Here is an 18,890-nt window from a genome sequence, read left to right on the forward strand (position 1 = left end):
TAGTTTTCGCACCTTGAGTCACAGTACCTCAAGACACACACACACGCGCACACACACACACACACACACACACACACACACACACACACACACACACACAGTTCCTTACTGTAATATGTGTCTTCCTCTTAAACTTTTTAATATAAGAATATAGCTCTTAATGAGTGGAATGTAACACCATTTAAAGTTCTAAATTTGGGTTATAATTACGTAGAATACGGGAAATCAAATTTTTGCTGACCCTGGAATCCATTAGATAAGCAACCTGAAACTGGGGCCATACACCATGAAGTGAGTTTGCTGTTTAATAGTGTAGATAACCAATCAGATGCATGTTTGGGTTACTTAACAGACAGAACTGCTGTTTCTGGGCCCCTGAACAGCTTTGCGGAGTACTTGAAAGACATCTCCACTCCCCAGGTGTGCCAGGTGTTGTGTGCCCTAGCTGCTGTCAGTGTACTTGGGCCTTATTTTCTCGAGGATGCCGGCATAATTGTGACAATAGAGTCCAAACATTTTGCGTGCATGCTTAATACATTCTCCTGTCAGAATTGCATAGAGGACAGATAAACGGGAGGAGTCTGTATTTTCAGCATGACGGTGAGACATCTCATCACAGTGAATGTGTCCTGTTCAGTTGCTGGTCACCTCATTTCTTATTTCAGTCATATGCTGTGGCCACAAATGTGACAAAACTTGTGCGCTGCTTGGGTATTTGCTAAGTGTTCCTATACAACAAACCCCAAAGCTTAACAGAGTAGAAAGCTGTTGTTAAAGAAGAGGTGGGTTTGATTGACCAATACCTAACTTCCAGCAGTGTTGAAAATGCAAGAAAATGGGTACCACTAGGATAACATAATTTTTTTGAGAGTGATCACGTAGATTGACATGCTACTGTTCACATTTCCTCTATAGCTCACCCTGTACGAATTAGCTCCATGTTTACCAGATTATGTTTCATATTTGTCATCTAATTGCCAAATTTTTGGCGTGTACTGCATGCCTTTGTTGTGTGATGCCACTGTTGTCCACAGGTATGAGAACAACGAGTTCATAAAAGCGCCCAGGTTGGAGGATGTAGCCGAAGTATCGGAGAACTCTTCAGACTCGGAAGACGGTGAGGCATCTGAGGTGGGCGACGAGTCATTGACAATTGGCGACCTTAGCCTCGTTCCTCAGAACGTGTCGCTGTCGCCTGACCCGTCGCTCCGGATTGACCCGGGGGGCTTGGAAATCTCTTCGGATGCACTCGCTACTGGGAGCGATGATAGTGAGACCGAAGTGTGAGTGTGCAACAACCTGTATTCTGATTCCTTCTTTTTTTCCATTTTTTTTTTTTTTTTTTTTTTGATTCTAGAAAGCAAATATGATAAGGCTACCGTATTTACTTGAATCTAAGCCGCACCTGAAAAATGAGACTCGAAATCAAGGAAAAAAAATTTTCCCAAATCTAAACCACACCTGAAATTTGAGACTCGAAATTCAATGGGGGGGGGAGAAAAGTTTTAGGTCGCGCCTCCAAATCGAAACAAAGTTGGTCTATTGTAATATGAGACACAATTTAGGTAGAATAAATGACGATACAGCTACAGTAGTTTGGATCCAGTCGTAAGCTTAGCAGTTAAGCTTTACCAGGTAGCCATTGCTATGTGTCAGGCGTGCTTCGTCTGGTTTGAATCGGTCGCTTATTTTTCTTTGATCTGATAAGTGCCGTTCTCTTTGTTATAGGTGTTTAGGTCACTCTTGGCTGAAAATGCATTATTGTACTGTGTCATGCTTTGGAGGTCGCATTCTAATAATAAGTGTTTACGACCTGTCGCCGCTCGCGGCATGGCTTGCTTTTGTGCGCGCGTGCTTTTGAAAATCTTTGCACACGTCTCTTTTGTACATTACATTCTGCACAGAAATTAGAGTCATCTTAGATTTAAAAATCTAGTCAATTGCCGTGCTTCATTTCTGATTGTATCACAAGTAGGCATAAGAATAATACGAATATAAACATGACATAATATGTATATTCTTCCGCATTTGCTGCTGTCTCACACTAGTTTCGTAGGTTATTAGGCAGACAGGATTTAAATGAGATAGCAGCAAACACGAAAGAATACATGGCAAAATGTTTATATTCATATTATTCTTATGTTGAGGAGAATACTGCATGTGATATGCAATTCATAAAAGTTCCTATTAGCAACCATCTCTTCTCACAGGTAGGAAAAAATTCAGAACGTAGAGTTGGCCATATTGACAAACATCCCAAATAGTCTTGCCAGTCGGATTTTCGTAGTACATTGAAATGCTGCTACATTCGAAGATGAACAACACGGAATTTGTATTTACTTCGTTGGATAATATATGAAAATGCAATGGTCGAAACTCGGGGCGGAGAAAAAAGCTCTTCTTACACTTTTTTAAAATTTATTTACTGATGCAGAGGTTTTGGCACCAGTATTTATCTTTGTGCCTGCAAAGCGTGCCTGTGTAGCGCTACATATATTCAACGGCAGAAGTTAATTGTGGCGGCACCTACCAACATTTTTCAGAACTTCCGCTTACTTTGCACTCGATTCTAAGCCGCAGGCCGGTTTTTGGAATACAAAAACCGGAAAAAAAGTGTGGCTTAGATTCGAGTAAATACGGTGTGCTGTGGCCTCCATATGATTATAAATTGAAAGTACAAATTACTGTAAGCAGTCGCATTTCTTGTTTTGCCCACTACACATTTGTTTCGGATAACTATACCCTCTCATCAACTGAATTTATGTCAATTAATAAGGTGACTTCTGAGAAATCTGTGGTCTCAGGATTCTTTTTTCCCAGTCCTGTTTATGCGAGATACAACACTGAAAGATAGTGCCACAAATTCAGTACAATCAATCTCACATACAAATCCTCCAGGTCTTATTAAATGACATAAATCCACCTGAGGGGAAAGGGGTGTAATTCTACAAAATGCCTAGTATGAAGAATAAGAAATGTGTTGGCCGAAGTAATCTGTATCTTTAACTTATTCTAGAAACTGCCAAACCATACCTTGACCAACAAGGCCGCTCTCCCCAATTGAGATCATTTGGAGCAATATGGACAGGTCCCTCCAACCGGCACAGGATTTTGACTATCTAACATGCCACTTTTACAGAATTTGGCACAATATCCCTCAGGAACGACATACAGCAAGTCTATCAGTCACTGCCAAGCAGAATAGCTGCTTTCGTAAGGGCCAAAGATGTGCCAGTGCAGTATTGACTTTCTCAGTTTTTGAAGCTCTTTCTCTTGAATAAATCATAAAATTTTCTGAAATCGTAATCGTGTGTTTGTCTGTACATGTACATCACATCTATCGATTTCTGTCCCATTTGGATAATTCCTTCATAGTGCCCTTTTTTCCTCAGATTGTATTTTGCTGTTTAAATAAAAACAATATGTAAAGCTTTGTACAGGGTGTTCAAAAAAGTCTCTCCGCAGTGCCATATGATTGTTCGTGCGCCTGGGTTACTTCCCTTCAAGTGGACTCCCCCAACATTCCACTGTTCCATTTATCTCAGCCAGCATCAGTAGTGTCGTTGGTGTGTGTTGTTAGTGTTGACGTGAACGTTTAAGTTTCGTTCCTTTGTTCATTTGTTTTGTTTTTGTTGCAACCACACATACTGCTCGTGTTTCAATGTCACTGCTTACTGATGTTTCTGGTGATCACATAATTTCACAGGGATTTTTGCCTCCACGATCGCCTGACCTAACACCACCCGACTTTTTCGTCAGCGAAAGCAACCGACTATAAAAACCGTCAAAATCCATCGATGAATTTAAAACTGCAATATCCACTTTCACTGCTTCTGTTACAGAAGAATTATTAAAGCTTGTGTTTGGAAACATGATTAGACGAATAGAGTTTTGTATTCAACAACAGGGGGACACTTTCAGCATTTAATGTGAAAATTTGTAAGTAAAAATGAATATTCAATAACTTAATAATTTGTATTTCACTGAGTTTCATTTCGGTATATTCACTGCGGTTAACAATCATATGGCACTGCAGAGAGACTTTTTGAACACCCCATACATATAAGCTTAATCATTGTAGGGCAAAATCAGAAAAACTTCTAAAAGAAAACGACTGAGTGTGTAGCACTCAGAATCTACACCATTTGATCAAAAGTATTCTGGCACCACCAAAAACATATGTTTTTCATATTAGGTGAGTTGTGCTGCCACCTACTGCCAGGTACTCCATATCAGTGACATTGGTAGTCGTGAGAGAGCAGAATGGGGCACTCTGCAGAACTCACAGACTTCAAACGTGGTCAGGTGATAGGGTGTCACTTGTGTCACACATCTGTATGCAAAATTTCCACACTCCTAAACATCCCTATGTCCATTGTTTCCGATGTGATAGTGAAGTGGAAACGTGAAGGGACACGTACAGCACAGAAGCGTACAGGCCGATCTCGTCTGTTGACTGACAGAGACTGCCGACAGTTGAAGTCGGTCGTAATGTGAAATAGCCAGACATCTGTCAGACCATCACACAGAAATTACAAACTGCATCAGGATCCACTGCAAGTACTATGACAGTTAGGCGGGAGGTGAGAAAACTTGGATTTCACGGTCGAGTGGCTGCTCATAAGCCACACATCACACCAGTACATGCCAAACGATGCCTCGCTTGGTCTGAGGAGCGTAAACATTTGACAGTTGAACAGTGGAGATGTTGTGTGGAGTAACGAATCATGGTACACAATGTGGCGATGTGATGGCAGGATGTGGGTATGGCGAATGCCCGGTGAACGTGAACGTCATCTGCCAGCGTGTGTAGTGCCAACAGTAAAAGTCGGAGGCGATGATGTTATGGTGTGGTCATGTTTTTCATGGAGGGAGCTTGCACCCTTTGTTGTTTTGTTTGGCACTATCACAGCACAGGCCTACATTGATGTTTTAAGTACCTTCTCGCTTCCCACTGCTGAAGAGCAATTCAAGGATGGCGTTTGCATCTTTCAACGTGATCGAGCACATGTTCATAATACACAGCCTGTGGTGTAGTGGTTACGCATCAATAACATCCCTGTAATGGACTGGCCTGGACAGAGTCCTGACGTGAATCCTGTAGAACACCTTTGGGATGTTTTGGAATGCCGACTTTGTACCAGGCCTCTCCTCAGTGCAGCACTCCATGAAGAATGGGCTGCCATTGCCCAAGAAACCATCCAGCACCTGATTGAACATATGCCTGTGAGAACGGAAGCTGTCATCAAGGCTAACGGTGGGCCAGCACCATATTGAATTCCAGCATTACTGATGGAGGCTGCCACGAACTTGTAAGTCATTTTCAGCTAGGTGTCTGGATACTTTTGATCGCATAGTGTAAGTTCTACTCTTGCAAACTACAATTATTTTTTTTTTTCACTTAAAAGTGCTGTTTGCTACTCATTATTTGTGTAAATCCAAACAGATTTGAAAAACACACATCTTTAGTTTTCTGAGAAAATAAAACATATCTGGTATAAATTCTACACTGTGGCATTGTTTGAGTCTTGGCAAACGTCACTGTGGTAGAAGAAAAACTAGTGACAAGTCATAATCACTATCTTGTCCTTTGAAGAACGTTTGTATAAACTTTAACTGCATTTGACTCATTTGCCTGCAGTACAATCTCCGCAATATCCAAAAGTTGTGTTTATTTTTCAGAAACTATGCCACTGCTGCAAAAAGCACACATCCTGTTACACAAAGTACTAAATCTTTGCTATAGTATTGTTTGTACACTACCCAAGATTTTTCAATATTTTTGTTATTAATTGTCCACAATATTATTGCACCTGGGAGCAGGAGCTTATCTTCAGTCAGTGCGTAATTGGCATTGGTAGTGTGTGTACAATTGACTTTAAAGCATTGACAGTGCGATGTGTTTTCCTTAGTCAGCATTGTAATTGTTTACTGTAATATCACCATGTAGTTCCAAAATAATGGTGAATTGCAATGATATGATTGAGTAGTATGTAGTTTGGTGGTGGTGGTGGTGGTGGTGGTGGTGGTGGTCGTGGTGGTGGTGTAATCGTCTCTCCCCCTACAATTTTTACCCCCCACCCTCCACGGTTTCCTCCTTTACACGCTCGGATGTGTAATATCAACCAATCCCTTCTTTTAATAAAGTTGTGCCGTAAATTCCTTTTTTCCTGAATTTGATCCAGTACCACCTCATTGGTTACTCGATCTACACATCTGATCTTGCGCGTTCTTCTGCAGCACTGCATTTCAAAAACTTGTAGTCACTTGTCAGAACTGTTTATTGTCCACTTTTCACTTCTGTACAAGGTTGCATTCCAGACAAATACCCGCAGAAAAGATTTCCTAACATATTTATCTTCAATGTTAACAAATTTATGTTTTTCGGAAATGTCTTTCTTCCTTTTTCCAGTCTGTCTTTTATATCCTTCGACCGTCATCAGTATATTTTACTGCCAAAATACAAAATTTATCTATGAGTTTGTCTCATTTCTTAATATAACAATTTGTCTGAACTATAAATCTTTTTATTAAATTCTTCTTGCTTTCCTTCAGACCTCCTTCAGTGTAGAGGTGGAATAGCATCAGAGGCAGGGTTGTACCCTATCTCATTCCCTTCTTAACTACTGCTCCCCTTCCATATCCTTAGATTATTATAGCTTATTGAATTGATATGTACATAATTTGCCAGCCGTTACTGGTGTATCATTTATATAGTGAACCAACGTAGTGATCCATCTGGGCCAACTTTATTGTTGTTTTCGTATACTTCTCGTGAACCAATCTACCAAAATACCAGAGTAACGACTAGTTACATTTCTTTACATCTCTGTCCACAGCATACATTACACCTTAATTTAAGAAGAAATAGAACTTCAGTTTCAGTGAAAGTTAGTCATTTGCTTTCTTGTTCTATGTGCAGGTCAGCCCACTCTTCTAAAATGAAAGAAGGCCATTCCGAAAACACTGACATGACGGCCGTATACCTGTACAGAAATATTTTTGTAAGTACCTATATTTTATGTAAGTGACTGTTTCAAACCTCTTTTCTTTTGTAGAAGGGACCAATGTTAAGTGTTGTGCTCCACTTATTCTGCAAGTATTTGGCATTATTAGGGGCTTTATATTTATAATATTTTCTGGCTGTAATCACTTTCCATAAAATTGTGTCGATCTGTAGACTACAAAATGTTGGAAAATGTTGAACCAACATTTTGGCAACCTCTCCAAGTGGCATTCATCAGGGTACATTATGTATTTTGGCAGTGCTGGAACACAGGAGAGTTTTACAAAAACTAACTGGAGATTTCCTGTGTGGAAATTCCAGACACCACAAGTGAAAGTGCATTTGGGTTTGAAATTGTAGAGAGTGTTAATGGGAGAGAGAGAGAGAGAGAGAGAGAGAGAGAGAGAGAGAGAGAGAGAGAGAGAGAGAGAGAAACATGGACACATGGCTTTATAAATCTTATATACTAAACACTAACACAGTTTCGAAATACGTGAACTGTAATAGTAATTCAGTGTTCTGTTACACATTCATGCACAGAATGCTGTAATAATTAAGGATACAAAATAAATATAGTATAAAAGTAACCAGCCCTGATGTTGAGGATCATTTACTTCACTTACCCATTGATAAAAGGCACTACTTTTTGATGTCATTATACTATCCAGCCTTCATATTCAATAAAATTCTCCATCTTCTAAGAGAGTTGCCATTTATAATTTATTTAACAAAAGTTTAAGCTTTGGATACTTCCTTTAAAAATCGAAGTATAGGAAGTCTAAGAACATCACTGTCTTTGGTAAGGTTTGGGCTTCAGTATTATCAAAACAGAATTTTGAAATATTACAAGGCGCAACAGTGGTCATTTGCTTGAAATTGTATTGTAATTAACTAATAGATTTTCAATTACAGGCATTTAAGCTAAACTAATCACTTTTTGAGATTGTGAAAAATGGGTCTACAGTGTTAACTTTTTTCTTTCTCTCTCTCTCTCTCTCTCTCTCTCTCTCTCTCTCTCTCTCTTTAGGTTTCAATTTTGAAATACACATTTTTGTATGGTACCGTCTTTATAATGTCTTCAGATCCTGTTGTCTCCTGAATTAACAAATTTTAAGTGGTCTAGAGATAGTGTCTGTGACTTGTAATCAAAACGTCTTACTTGTAATCAAAACATATTCGGTCACAGGTTTGAAACCTGTCACCATTTAAATTTTGATTAATAATCGGCATTGGTGGCCGGAGACTTCAGACAGAAGTCACCCTCATTCTGCCAAGCCTTGACAAGGAGGGCAGAGGGGCAGGCAGAGGTTCAGGGCACTCTCTTGTCCTTGGAGTGGGAAACTGCCCCTGAAGGTGGAAGAAACAGCAATGATCAATGGTATGGGGATGCAGAAGGCAATGGAAACCACTTCATTAGAAACACACGACATGTATCCACAGGACATGTGGCCTGTAATTGAAAAAAGTGACATGATGATCTCTCCATTGACAAAAGATTCCGAAATAGCCTCCCAGAAGAGACTGCCTAGGGGGTGACCATGAGAAAAACATTGAATAACCAATGAAAGGATGACGTTCTACAAGTCGGAGTGTGGAATGTTAGAAGCTTGAATGTGTTAGGGAAGCTAGAAAACCTGAAAAGAGAAATGAAAAGGCTCAATCTAGATAGAGTAGGGGGCAGTGAAGTAAAATGGAATGGAGACAAGGATAGTCAGATGAGTATAGTGCAATATCAACAGTAGCAGAAAATTGTATAACTGCAGTAGAATTTGTTATGAATAGGAAAGTGGGGCAGAGAGTGTTTTACTCTGAACAGTTCAGTGATAGGATTGTTCTTGTCAGAATTGACAGCAAACCAACACCGACAACAATAGTTCAGGTATACAAGCCGACGTCACAAGCTGAAGAGATAAGAGAAAGTATATGAGAATATTGGAAGGGTAATACAGTATGTAAAGGGAGATGAAAATCTAATAGTCATTGGGGGACTGGAATGCTAGGGGAAGGAGTAGAAGAAACGATTATTGGGGAGTTGGGCTTGGGACAAGGAATGAGAGAGGGAAAGGCTGATTGAGTTCTGTAATAAATTTCAGCTAGTAATAGCGAATACTCTGTTCAAGAATCACTAGAAGAGGAAGTATAGTGCACAGCTTGTGGCCTAGGGGCTAGCGTTGCTGCCTCTGGATCATGGAGTCCCGGGTTTAAGTCCTGGCCGGGTTCGGGATTTTCTCTGCCCGGGGACTGTGTGTTTGTGTTGTCATCATCATCATCATTTGTGAGAGTGACTAGATTGGATTGTGGGAAAGAATGGACTGTGTAGAAATTGGGACTTTGTACAAGTGCTGATGATCACGCAGGATGACGATGATTGTTTTGCGGTGTACTCGACCCCACGGAACAATCATCATCACAAGGAAGTATACTTGGAAAAGGCCAGGTGATACAGAAAGAGTTCAGTTAGATTACATCATGGTCAGACAGACTTTCCGAAATCAGATACTGGTTTGTAATGCGTACCAAGGAGTAGATACAGATTCAGATCACAATGTAGTAGGGATGAAGAGTAGGCTGAAGTTTGAATGATTAGTCATAAAGAATCAATATGCAAAAAGATGAGATACAGAAGTACTAAGGAATGACGAGATAAGTTTGAAGTTCACTAAGGCAATAGACATAGCAATAAGCAATAGCACAGTAGGCAATACTGTTGAAAAGGAATGGACAATGCTAAAAAGGGCAGTCACAGAAGTTGGAAGGAAAAACATAGGTACAAAGAAGTTAACTGTGAAGAAACTGTGGGCAACAGAAGGTATACTTCAGTTGTTCGATGAAGGAGGAAAGTACAAAAATCTTCAGAGAGATTCAGGAATACAGAAATAAAAGTAGCTGAGGAATGAAATAAATAGGAAATGCAGGAAAGCTAAGTAGAAATGGCTGCATGAAAAATGTGAAGAAATTGAAAGAGAAATTATTGTTGGAAGGACTGACTCAGCATATAGGAAAGTCAAAACAACCTTCAGTGAAATTAAATGCAAGGGTGGTAACATTGAGGGTGCAATGGGAGTTCCACTGTAAAATGCAGAGGAGAGAGCAGAGAGGTGGAAAGAGTACACTGAAACCTATATGAGGGGGAAGATTTGTCTGATATGTTAGAAGAAGAAGATTTATAAGAGATAGGCATCCAGGATTAGACTCAAAATTTAGTAGAGTTTTGTAGGACTTAAGACCAAATAAGGCAGAAGGGATAGACAACATTTCATCAAAATTTCTAAAATCATTGGGGGGAATTCCAACAAAATGACTATTCATGTTGTGTAGAATGTAGGAGTCCGGCAACATACCATGGGACTTTTGGAAAAATATCATTCACCTATTCCAAAGACTGCAAGTGCTGAAAAGTGGGAGAATTATTGCACATGCAGCCTAACAGCTCATGCGTTCAAGCAACTGACAATAATAATGTACGAAGAATGGAAAAGAAAATTGAGGACCTGTTGAGATGACCAGGTTGGCTTTAAGAAAGGTAAAGCCACTAGAGGGGCAATTCTGACATTGTGCTTGATAATGGAAGCAAGACTAAAGGACAATCAAGACACATTCATAGGATTTTTCAGCCTGGAAAAAGACAATGAAAAATGGTGTAAGCTGTTCGAAATTCTGAGAAAAATAGGCGGAACTTGTAAGGAAAGACTGTAATACACAATACACACAAAAGGGAACAATAAGAGTGGAAGATCAAGAACAAAGTGCTCAGATGGAAAAGGGTGTAAGACAGGGATGTAGTCTTTCGCCCTTACTGTTCAATCTGTACATTGAAGAAGCAATGATGAGATAAAAGAAAGGTTCTGGGGTGGATTAAAATTCAAGGTGAGAGGATACAATTCACTGATGACATTGCTACCCTGAGCAAAAGTCAAGAAGTTTCAAGAAGAATTACATGATCTGCTGAATGGAATGAACAGTTTAATGAATGCAGAATGTGGATTGAGAGTAAATCGAAGAAAGATGAAAGTAATGAGAAGTAGCAGATATGAGAATATCAGGATTGACGGTCATGAAGTAGATGAAGTTAAGGAATTCTGCTACTTAATCAGCAAAATAACCAATGATGGATGGAGCAAGGAGGAGATCAAAAGCAGACTAGCCAAGAAAAGTCTACTAGTATCAAACATAGGTCTTAATTTGAGGATGAAATTTCTGAGATTGTACGTTTGGAGTGCAGTGCTGTATGGTAATGAAACACGGACTGCTGTAAAACCAGAAAAGAAGAGAATTGAAGCATTTGAGATGTCATGCTACAGATGAATGTTGATAAGGTGAAGAATGAGGAGATTCTGTGCAGAATTGGAGAGGAAAGGGAAATATGGAAAACACTGACAAGGAGAAAGGACAGGATGATAGGACATCTGTTAAGACGTTAGGGAATCACTTCTGTACTAGAGGGAGCTGTAAAGGATAAAAACTGCAGAGGAAGACTGAATTTGGAATACATCCAGCACATAATTGAGTATGTAGGAGAGGAATTCGGTACTAGAGGGAGCTGAAAAGGGCAAAAACTGTAGAGGAAGACTGAATTTGGAATACGTCCAGCACATAATTGAGTATGTAGGAGAGGAATGCAGCCCGCCATTGAATTAATCAGAAGACTGACGATTAAAAGAAAAGTGGAAACAATTAGACCACAGTCTAATTAGATAGAATATTTATGTGATAATAATAAGAATGAGAGATACTTCACCAAATGTGAAAGTTGATAAATTTGTGTACACTTGTGGGGTAGTCATGATTCTGTATTTGTGATAGTCCTGGAGCACATTAAGTGGTTGTATTAAACATATGCGCCCCCCCCCTCCCCCCCCCCCCAGGTTTTGGCGTCTTCAGTACACACATGATTATAGAGTTCTCCTGTTGTACCTTTCCTCCTCGGGTCACACTTTCAGGTGTCGTTTCTGATTCTGATTTCCAGCAAGTCATCAGGTTGTCCATTTAAAAGGAAAGAAAATGGTGGTTGTTCTATACCAGCAAACTGAATTATAATCTTAATACAGTATAACCCTGCTTTTACGTTTCCGCAATTAACGTTTTCCTGCTGTTTACGACATTTCTTATCGGTCCCATCAAATTTCCTATGTCCACGATGTTAATTTGATTTTGCGTCAACATATTTTTAACTTTCCAGCGATTTACGCCATATGAAAACATGTTTGTGGACAAAATATGATGCTGGCATGATGTTGGCTGTCCAGTAGTGTTTACAAATATTAAGTGTTTAAGTTTCTTGACACCAGGGCACTCTTCTACTCAGCGGATTTGAACTGGTAAATGAGTGAAAGTTGTCTCAATTCGTGCCGTATCTCCCGCCGTTGCCAAACTCTAATGGTGTGGTGGCTGATGGAGTAACTGGGTTTATTCGAATGAAGATATCGTGACCAATCACAACCATTCTCAAACTGTTTCTACTGCGCAAATGCAGCTTTGTGATTGTTGTGATCATTGGGACAGCTTTTTCGAACCATATTTAGCGTGTTTTGGCTTATGGCCACTTGGAGCGCTAGTTGACGCAGTCATTCACTTTGCGTTGCTCAAATGTTTTAATGTATACACAGCAACGGTTATGTATTGTATCCATGCTGAGCAAAACGTGTATTGAGAATTTATTCTCGTTGTCAAGTGCAGTATTTATGTATGTATTTTTTTGTGATGTTACACAAACAAACAATGAGAGTGATAGTTTGCGTGTGTGTGTGGTTTCCTACATAACTGATGAGGCACAGTATCTCATAACCTCAAAACGACAACTGCAGTGCAAGAGACACAGAATAACACACATTCAAACACCATACAAAATACATATTTGCACTTGACAACGAGAAAAAATTCTCAAAACGTGTCATGCTAAGCATGAAAAAACATGTAACTAGTGCAGTATTTCATTATTTAAATAAAGAATGACATGTACAGGCCTTCAAAAACATTGATTGTGACATGAAATTGAGTCAAATGTTCTTACTTCCCAGACAGTTATCAGTTTCAGTTACATCAGTGGTTTTTATTAGGTAATAAACTTTCATTAGATAACGAAAAAGTCCCTGACAAGTCTTTTGATGCCTGTTATGTACATATATCATACATAAAGTGCAAGTGGGTATCCTATACGTAACTTTTACAGCTTAAAATGTTATTTCCCACATTTTACTTTTTCCAGCGGTTTACACCATTTTTTTGAAGTTTGAAAAGTGTAAAAGCAGGGGTTTCACTGTATCTTCTAACCCAACTACATGCACTTGAATACATTACATGCAGACTCATGAAAGTACAGTTGGTTGGTTGGTTAGATTATACTCACAATGGTGGCAGTTCTGAACATAAGAGTCAAAAGAAGAATGAGTATTTGCTTTTCAATATTCCTGATCTTCTTTCATAATTTTCAAAACCAGCAACTTGGTAATGTCTACCAACGTTGAATGACAACTCCTCTTATTTTAGTCCTCTGGTTGATGCAGCTTTGTGCCTTTCAACATTTTCAGTAGTGAAATCCGTGGGCATAATAGTCCAAGGAATAAAGTATTTCTTCTGTTTCTGAATGTTGATGAACTTTTGTGACATATGTGTGAGTACAAACATTGTGTTCAATCAGTTTCTCACATTAAAAGTTTATTATTTTTTGTTCATTAGCATTGTTGTCTAGCACATACATGGAATTATGTAGGAATGGAGTACTCTGAGATCCTGCTTGACACACTGTGATGTCGGTAGCTCTGTGCAACACGTCACCTGAAAAATACCTCAGAAAATAATAAAAATACAAAACAAATATCTGAACTTATACAGGTTATTATCTACCTATAAAAATACTTTTCTTGATTACTCACCTCTCATTTAATTATTATTAAAATTATAATAAAATTTGGTGTACATATGCTTGCTCATGTATAGACAATGAGGGTACAGAAAATTTTGCTTGTCTAATGCCTATGAGACACTTCCTGGAATTAATGCAGCTGCATTCGGTACCCTCTCAACAATAAACATAGAGATGTGGAATGTATTAACAGGACAAACAAAGAACACAAAAAAATAAATGACTGTATTCTGGCCATCAGCTGGTTTTTCTGTGAAATTGACATGATTTATATTCAAGAATTTGCCCGTGGTGTAGGAGGAGTTATTAAGGAGGAATATCTTTAATCTGCATTTGAAAAATACTGCTATTATCTGTGAGGCATGTACAATTTCCACAGATTTCTACTTCTTTCTGTGCCAAAGTCCTTTTCATTAAAGGGTAATGCAGATCATTTTCCCTTCCACCATTGTACTTGTGAATCTCTGTGTTACTCTCAAACACAGCTGTATTGTTGACAAATTTTTTTACAGGGGAACAGGTGTAATGTGAGGCACTGATTAATATTCCCAGCTTCTTAATGAGATGCCTGCAAGATGTACATGGGCGAACATAATTCTAATTACTTTCTTAATGTGATGAATACTTTTTGATTAAGTGAGAAGTTGCCCCAGAAATTATCCCATAGGATGTCAGTGAGTGAAAATATGCAAATTGTTATTTTACTGACTTCCACCAGCTCGCACATGTCTAATTGTAGCTAGATTGATGAGTTCTGTGGTGTACACTTGCAGCCACTGGCTACCAGTTTGCCACTTGTGGATCACATTTCTAGTTGGGCATTATTAAACCCACACATATGTGCACTGTGCAGCATGCTGAGAAGTTACACCACTATTTTACTAATTTTTGTTTTGGGAAGGACACATAATTCAATCAGTTTTGTTTTCCAATTATTTTTTCTTATATTTGCAATTTTTAGTATCCCATTGTGAACTGTAGTCTTCAGTTATAACAGTCAGAGAGCAGACATGTTTACACTCAGTGGCTCTCCTGGCCTGATCAGCTAGTCTGTGACAAGTTACTGTGTAATGGATTCTATTGCTTGTAGTTCTTAGAATGAAGTTTTCATGAAGCAGTGGAGTATGCACTGATATGGAACTTTGTGTCAGATTAAAATTGTTTGCAAGCTGTGATGCAAATTCGGGACCATTGTCTGTCGCAGGCAAGTGCTCTACAAACTGAGCTACCCGACCATGACTTGTGACCTATCCTCACTGCCTTACTTTGGCCAGTAGCTTGCATCCTGCTTTTCAGACTATCAGCACACACCCCAAATTTGATGATCCCTCTGTTCTTGACCGAGCTGTGTCTCCGCAATATCAGTTTTTTCAGGAGTGCTAGTGCTACAATTTTCACAGGAGGATGTCTGTGAAGTTTTAAAGGTAGAAGATGTACTGGCAAAAGAAAGGCTCTGGTGACTGGTTGTGTGTCATTCTCTGATAGCTCAGTTGGTAGAGCACTTGTCCACAAAAAGCAAAGGTCCCTGGTTTGAGTCCTAGTTCAGCACATGGTTTTAATAATTTTTGAGAATTTGACTGGAGTGGGCATTGTAACTCCACAAATGTTAGCTGCACAAAATAAACGTTGTTTTTTTTTTTTTTTTTTTTTTTTTTTTTTTTCCCCCCAGTTGAAATTGCTTATGTTGATTTTTAAAACACAGTTTGAATCTCCCAAGAAGTTTCACGTAATAGTTCTTTTTCAAACATTCGAGTGTGAGTTGCAGTAACCTGTGTGGATTAGTTTCATACGGTAACGGTAAGTGCAAGTCTGGGCTGAAGCTCGATAGGGTTGAAATTGTAGTCGTCCTTAATTATAGAATTTAAGACGCTCACTTTCATTTATCTGCTAAGTGGTAGATTGGAAATGGGAGATGGGATTACTGCTAGGCACACGACTGAAGTGCTTAACCTGCCATCATTTACCTGTATGCAGGTTCTGCACTCCCAACTAAACATTTTCCAGTTGCTTTCAATTAAATTTGTGAATGTTAATGTTCACTGAAATATCAGCAAGATGGGATGGACAGTTACGGTGTGCACACTTCCTTGCATATACTGACAAGAGTGTGTTGTCAGAGAGAGAGAGAGAGAGGTATTAATACAATGTCTTCTTTTTGTAATACAATTTTTCTGAGCATGTAAATGTTTCTATCTGTTTGAGTTGCCCTTTCTACTTCTGTAAGCATTGCCTCTGCAACTGCCTCATTGTCACTGATACCAGCTTAAGTGTGGATGTCCTCAGAGAGGTCAGCTCTTCTTTGTTCTCATTAGTTGCTAAATATATCCAGACTGTCTGGTCTCTGGACAACAGGAACTGTAAGGTCTCTCATAGGTCGAAAATGTCAAGAATCCAATGGCATCCTGCCGGGTCTCCGTACCCGTTTAAGTTTCTGCAATTGGCCACTGAATGGTGCTATTGAGATTTAACATTACTGCTGTTCGAAAATTAACATTTTGGTGTAGTTAAAACATTTGCAGTTCAGAAACTGGCCAACTATATTGTCTGCAGGGAGTGTTTAAAGAAACAGTGCTCAGGAAATGGATTATATCTGAGTGGTTTCGTCAAATGACTTAAGATTTGCGTGAAAGTCTAACTCGATAACAGTACCTCAAATAGATTTGTTCACCTTTGCTAATGAGACACTTCCAGAAAAGACTACTCACAACTGCTTTGCAGAATCTGGTTGTGGCCGTGCTTCTGTTACCGGTTTATTTCTCGAAGGCTGACCAAAATCAGTTGTTTCAAAAAACATGTGTGCTGTGTGCAACACGATTGAAGGCGGTCTGCATTGGCTTTCCATGAGGTAGAGCCATCCTTAGGCATATTAGAGACTGTAGCACATTTGATTTTGCGTCAACATTTAGTAGCTGTGAATAAGATCTGTTCCCACTGGCTTTCACACAATGTGGCCAAAGTCTGAAAACAGGCTTGTGTCACTTTGTGTGAGAAATGCTTTAGGAAATTCAACTGAGGAAAACAAAATCTGTTTATAACGTTATAGCGGGAGACGAAAACTGGTTGTATTTGTAAGAATCGGAAACAAAGAAGTGGTCATCTGTTTGGGTGTCCTCAGGTGAACCAAAACCAAAAGAGGGTCCTGGAAGCATTTTGCTTTCAATTTTGGTTACATTCAGCACATTGTAACCTTTGCTAAAAAGGATTGAAGAACAGCTAATGCTGAATGGTACACAACAATTTCTTTGGCACAAATCATTGATGGAATCGCGTAAAAAACAACTGAAAACATCACATCATTCTTCATCACTCAATGTCAGTTCTTGCACATCACATAAGTTATTTACTGGAGCAAAATCCATCAAATTAATGGCTCATTGTCCACATTCACTTGATTTATTGCCAAATAATTCCGTTTTGTTCCCTTGTGTCAAACAAAAAATACTCGGACAGCAATTTTGTGCCAATACTGGAGTGGAATTTTTTTTTTCAGAATTGGTTCAAATATGTGCAGAATTGAATAAATTTAAAGGCAACTGTTTTGAGAGACAGTAAAATTATTTTTACAAAAAGGTGTTTTTCTTCCGTTGTTTTTGAAAAAACTTGAAAGGCAGCCGCTGCACATCATTTTGGTACTATAGCATCATAATAAATGACTGAGTGCTGCCAGAAAGCCTCTACTTTTTTATGGTTTTATCGTTTTCAGAGCAAAGTGCAGGAGATATTGGACCATAGTAAAACAGCTTCAGAGGGCAGGAGAGACAGTTCTGGGAAGAAACCCTCAACATCTGAAGCAGAAAATGGAAGAACTAAGAACAGATAGCATTAATTTCCATATGGTGATGCATAAGGTGGATGTAGACAGTTAGGTTATATGACTTAAAAGGTAAAATGTTTGATGGTATTAAAAATGTAAATAATAGAACATAATAATAGAGTGCTATTAACTGTGTACCAGTGTGTTGGGGGTACTTATTACGTTCCCATTAGTCATCCCATCCATTCCAGTCAAGTCCAAAATGGAGCCATCAAGTCATTCTGATGCCCACTGCATCTGTCGTTAATTACAACATTGCTCTCTGTCAGATGGATCTTTTTAAGTGTCATTTATCCCAGATTGTATGAAAGCAAATATGGACGTATGAGCATGTGCTGACAATTCACTGTTGTTTGCTTGTATCTGTGACTAGTTGTACACACTGAAGGGACCAGGAGAGAACACAGTAAAGTAAGCTTATATGTTTTTTCACTGAGTGCCGTACAGGCGTGACTCAATAGAATTCTGGTTACGGTTCTGGTATAAAACTCTGAGATTGACATAGGACTATTTTGCATGGTGGGTGTGTTGTTCTTGATTCAGCAAGCAAAATGTAACAGGAAAAGAAAAATGTATTAATAGATGTCCAAATTTCTATGCAGGTGTGCAGCGCTTCACTGAACTGCAGCTCCGTTCTTCCTTTGAATTATTCCATTATCTTGCAAGTACTTTAGTTGACACTTCAAGCTGGCTTCTTGTTAGAGCTGAGGAGAATTACTGACATGCACAATTAAGACACTGACATAAAGCTTTTGGCCACAGTCTTCATCAGTAAAAGATAGACATGCACCATTTTCACACACAAGCAGGCACACCTCATGCACACACGACTGCCAACCCCAGCATCTCACGCCGGACTGCATTTCAGTCCGAGATGCTGAAGTTTGCGGTCGTGTGTATGAGGTGTGTTTGCTTGTGTGTGTTTGTGTGTTGTATGTTTCTCTTTTACTGATTAAGGCTGTGGGCTGAAGCTTTATATTAGTGTCTTTTGATTGTGCCTGTCTGCAACTTGATGTGTCTTGTTTGTGGTAAGTAGCAATCTGTCTTTTCCTACATTGATGATATTCCTGCCTGGAGTTTCCATTTTTTGAATGGTAATTACTGACAAGCGACATAGCCTAAAGAATAGATAGCATTTACACACTGCAAATGGAGAAATTTACAAAAACCTTGTGCCTTAAATAGTTCCTGATGTTTGCAGTGATATA

General features: G+C 39.1%; 1 protein-coding gene across 2 annotated transcripts in view; it reads left to right on the forward strand.

The window, feature by feature from the left end:
- The window catches only part of LOC124720086, a 105,913-nt gene extending 88,096 nt beyond the window's left edge, over positions 1-17,817 (forward strand). For both annotated transcript variants that reach the window (XM_047245365.1, XM_047245366.1), the window contains 3 exons: positions 1,035-1,283; positions 6,923-7,004; positions 17,572-17,817. In XM_047245365.1, coding sequence (XP_047101321.1) covers positions 1,035-1,283; positions 6,923-7,004; positions 17,572-17,688 — 448 coding nt within the window. In that variant the 3' untranslated portion in view covers positions 17,689-17,817. The remainder of the gene's footprint in view (positions 1-1,034; positions 1,284-6,922; positions 7,005-17,571) is intronic.
- The last annotated feature ends 1,073 nt before the right edge of the window (positions 17,818-18,890 follow it).

Source organism: Schistocerca piceifrons, chromosome 11 (genome assembly GCF_021461385.2).
Source record: "Schistocerca piceifrons isolate TAMUIC-IGC-003096 chromosome 11, iqSchPice1.1, whole genome shotgun sequence".
Classification (NCBI taxonomy): domain Eukaryota; kingdom Metazoa; phylum Arthropoda; class Insecta; order Orthoptera; family Acrididae; genus Schistocerca; species Schistocerca piceifrons.